Source organism: Cebus imitator, unplaced genomic scaffold, assembly GCF_001604975.1.
Source record: "Cebus imitator isolate Cc_AM_T3 unplaced genomic scaffold, Cebus_imitator-1.0 Scaffold212, whole genome shotgun sequence".
Taxonomy (NCBI): Eukaryota; Metazoa; Chordata; class Mammalia; order Primates; family Cebidae; genus Cebus; species Cebus imitator.
In genome coordinates this window covers 2,784,443-2,788,704 of record NW_016107527.1, presented here as the reverse complement: position 1 = coordinate 2,788,704, position 4,262 = coordinate 2,784,443, and the positions used below count along the sequence as shown (strand labels likewise).

Here is a 4,262-nt window from a genome sequence, read left to right as displayed (position 1 = left end):
TGGCTGGTTGACTGCTGGATTATGTTATTGTGATGCCATCTGACTTCCATGAGGCCACGTAATTTGCATGGCTAGGTCAAAAAAGGCAATTTAGCATCCATTTTAGCTTGCTGCAACACTTACTCTTGGAGCCCAGCCACCATGCAGTCGGGAAGCCCAAGATGCCCCAGGAAGAGGCTCACTTGGAATGAAACTAACAGCTGGTACCAACTTGCCCACCTTGAGAACCATTATGGAAGTCAATCTTGTGTCTGCACAGGCTGATGCAACACAAGGAGAGCGTGCTTTCCTGCCAAGCCCTGTCCAGACAGCAGACCTACACACTTCCAACACAATAGTACTCTGCTACTCTGCCTACCAGCATGAATTATCCTGGGTCCTCTATAAAATATTCTGAAAAGTACCTTTGTCCAGTTTCATTTATGTTTGCAGATTCTTCTAGTCATAGAACCACCTATTTCAGACTTCTGGTTATTTGAAATTCTCATTATTACCCTCTAAGCCTTGGCTTCTCTTCTAATGAGAGAGCCTACCAATAATAGAGCCTACCTCATCTGCTTTATAATTAAATGATATACTATTCTATGTAATCGTTTAGCATCATGCCAGCACAAAGTATTTCTCATTGTTCTTAGTAGGTTTCTTGCGTTCAGAGTTCCAGTTTCTCTAGTGCACTATTTTGTCTCTCTCATAATGCTATTTCATGGGCCATTTCCTATGCTTGGCATCCTCTTCCCTACCAGGTGTGATAGGTTCTTACTCATCATTTAGTACTCCACTTCTTCAAGAAGGCTTCCCTGAGTTCTCAAGCAGGTAATGCCTCTCTGCTAAAACAGCACCTTGGAGGAACCTCTATTACAGTACTTAACGCATTGGATTGTAACTAATCGTTTACTTGTCTTTCTACTCCATTGGAATCTAAGTTATCGGAAGGCATGGTCAGCCCTGTCTTCATTTATTCACCATCTACTGTCTGTTACGGTGCTAGGAGGCACTGTAGCTAAGTAGCTAAGGGCCAGGTGTTGGCAGACCTGCCTGGGGACAAAACAGCTCCACTTTCTCCTCCCACAACCTTGGAAAAAGTTAACTCTCTAAGCCTCATTTGTAAAATGGAAATAACACCTCCTCCTTACGATTGCTGTGAAGATGAAGTAAAATGCTTGCAAACAGTCCATCACACAGCAAGCCATCCATCATCAAGACAAAATGCTTCCCCAGCAATTCAATTTTTGGGCACCCCCACTCTAATTCTCTCATAAGACCTTGCACTCCATGGGTAATCTCTCGTTTACGGATTACTCTGGGTTCTTTAAACCTCTCCTTGGTCATTCGTCCTGTTAGCGATTCTGTCTCGGCCGCTAGGTCCAGGCGTTCACAACCATTTTTCCCGCCTCCAGCTCGCTCCAAATCCTTTTCCTTCAGCCTACCTGAGGCCCAAGGGGCGTGTTAAAGGTCCGATTTATACAATTTAAACATCAAAATTCCCTCAACAGGGTGTGGGTAACTGAAGAGACCCCCAGTCAGAGCTTTGCCACCGAGTTTCGGTCTTACCCTCCCTTTGAGGAAAGACTAAGCGGATCAGCCCCACCGCAGTCGTTTACTGCAGTGCCAGCCGAGAACGCGCGCAATGCAGGCAGAGCTGAATGAACGAACGCGCGAAAGAATGAATGGCCTACGTCGGAGGCCGGGCCTCTGTTCCTCTGTTACGACGCCCACCGGCGCGGGCGTGGCTACGGTTAAGAGGCTCGCGCGCGCGCGCAGGCCGCGCAGTACCTCAGTCGTGGGCAGGATCGGCCACGAGCGCCACAGCCCCGCGCTGCCTCTCCCAAGTCCCTGCCCCGCCGCGGCGCGTCACTTCCGTCACCCCCGGCCGGGGTTGGGGCGGGGCGCGCGGGGTAGGGGGCCAGGTCGGAGGGAAGCCCGCCCGTGCCCAAGCCTGCGCCGGAGCAGGGACTACATTTCCCGAGGGGCCTCGGCGGCGGCTGCGGCGACGGGCGCGGTAACGTCCCCCGGAAGTGGAGCCCGGGACTTCCACTCGTGCGTGAGGCGAGCGGAGCCGGAGACTAGACCAGAGGCCGAACTCGGGTTCTGACAAGATGGCCGGGCTGCCCCGCAGGATCATCAAGGTAACCGCCCAGGCCGGCCTCCAGCCCTCCGCCCTGCTCTTGTCGGCTCGGCTGGGCGGGCAGCACGGCCTCTCGCCACCTTCGGCTCGCGGCCCGCGCTGGGAGGCCTGAGCCGGCGCTGAGAGGGTCTGGCCGCGGCGGAGAGGGAAGTCGGGTGCTGGGGAGGGGGCGCCTGGGAGACTTCCGGCCGCGGCGGGGCAACCGGGCAGCGGGGACCGGGGGCTTCCAGGCGGCCGCCCGTCGGGCTAGGGAGTCCTGGCCCGAGCCCCGGCTGTGGGTGGAGCAGCAAGGCTGCGGGACTCTGGGCTTGGGCGCGGGCCTCCGTAGCTTCTCAGACCACCCCACGGCGGAGGCCTTGGGCGCGCGGGAATCGCGGTGGGGGCTCGGACTCCGGGCGGGGGTTGTGGCCCGACAGGGTCCCTCGGCCACCGGGCCCCTCTTCTCGGCCCCGACGGGGGAGCGGAGGTGCGGCAGCCGCGGGTGCAGAATGAATGAACCGGGAGGGTCAAGCCGGGCGGGGCTCTGCGCCCCGGGAGGTGGCTCTGGAGGCCCGCGCGTCTTGCCGCGGTCAGCACATGCTCGCCCCTGGCTGCCGCTGCTGTCTGGGTCCCGGAACGTGGGGGCTCCGCGTCCCGCTCCCCTTGCTTCCGCGTTCTCCTCTAAATACGTTTCCGCTCGTTTATCTCTGCGAAGTGATTTCACTCTGGTTGGCAAACTCTTTCAGAGCTGTTCCGAGGAAATAGTTTTAACAGCAAGGCTGGGGGAGGGCCGCAGTTATGGGGAATTCTCTCCCTCTCCTCTCTCCTCTCTCTCTCTTTTCTCTGCGCTCTCTTTTTCATAGAGATGGGGCCTCGGTATAGTGCCCAGGCTGATCTCGAAACTCCTGTCCTCAGAGATCTTCCTGCCTTGGCCTCTATGGGGGATCTTGTGAAATCTTTTGCCTCTCGATTTGGTGCGCTTTAATTATTAATTGGCTGTTTATTAATACTGTTCTTTGACAAGTACATGTGGATCCATAACACTTTCTATTCTTTAATTTTGTAAAGTCTTCGCCAAATAATAACTAACAAGTCTTCAGATGTGAGATATTTCTTGCCATCCACAACAACTAAATCTTAAATTTTTGTGTCAGTTTTTATGAGGGAAATTAGTTGAACATTTGTGTGGCCAAATTCGCCAGTTAAGGTGACTAAATTGCAGCATCATTTTGCTTGATATAACCTGGCAAAAGTGTATGTTAGTCTTGTTCATTCTTGTAAAATCTATAGGGGGATGCATGTACTGTATAGTGCTTAATGCAATTTCGTTTAAATATATCTGAGGTGAGGGAGGTATCCTTGACCTAAGGGTGCTTGAGGTAGAGAAATAAGTCATTTTCCTATGGTAGAAATTCTTAGAAATAAGAGAAGTAGAACAGATTGTCAGTGAGCACTAGAGTCTAATAACGTGAACATTCATAGTGCGAAATCTGTTGCGTGTGGATTTGTCTAGGACTCTATCCAAGGAGTTTTAATTGTCATATGTATTGGCAGGTCCTTAAAATGTGATTTTAGTTATAATGCAGTCACATGGTCCCCAAAGATCATGTTTATTGAGGCCCCAGTTGAAAAATGAATAGGAAGTGATACAGCCATACACCAAATATCCTTGAGTTTTTGTTACTTAGGTTATTGACTAAGTACGTAATGCAAATTGACATTCATGATAATTCTCTAAAATACATAGTGAACTAAACATTTAACAAGCATTTTTTCCATATTTGATTATAAAGATATGCACAGTAATATGAAAGCCTTGTGTGAAAAAATAAATTCTGTGGAACTTTGTTTATAAATTTACAGAAATGGCTTACGGCAATAAGTTGAAGTCCTCATGATTTAATTCGTTTGGCATATAATTTAATTTACAGTGGGCATTACGTTTTGTTGTTCAAACTAAGACAGTAGTAACATACTGTAATATATAATCTTAATTTTACGGTATCATGTTGAGAACATCTATCTAATGAATGGTACCTTGATTTGGGTTTTATCTTATTAGTTTAATGTCATTTATAGCTTAACAGGATGGTTTTCTCCTATCCTTACAGAGGATTAAAATATTAGATTTTTTTTTTTTTTTTTTTTTTTTTTTTTT

At 49.5% G+C, this 4,262-nt stretch overlaps 1 protein-coding gene across 1 annotated transcript in view; it reads left to right on the top strand.

The window, feature by feature from the left end:
- The first annotated feature begins 1,739 nt into the window (after window positions 1-1,739).
- UBE2N (ubiquitin conjugating enzyme E2 N) overlaps window positions 1,740-4,262 on the top strand; it is a 35,915-nt gene continuing 33,392 nt past the window's right edge. Inside the window, exon 1 of the mRNA XM_017548627.1 lies at window positions 1,740-2,126. Coding sequence (XP_017404116.1) covers window positions 2,097-2,126 — 30 coding nt within the window. The 5' untranslated portion in view covers window positions 1,740-2,096. The remainder of the gene's footprint in view (window positions 2,127-4,262) is intronic.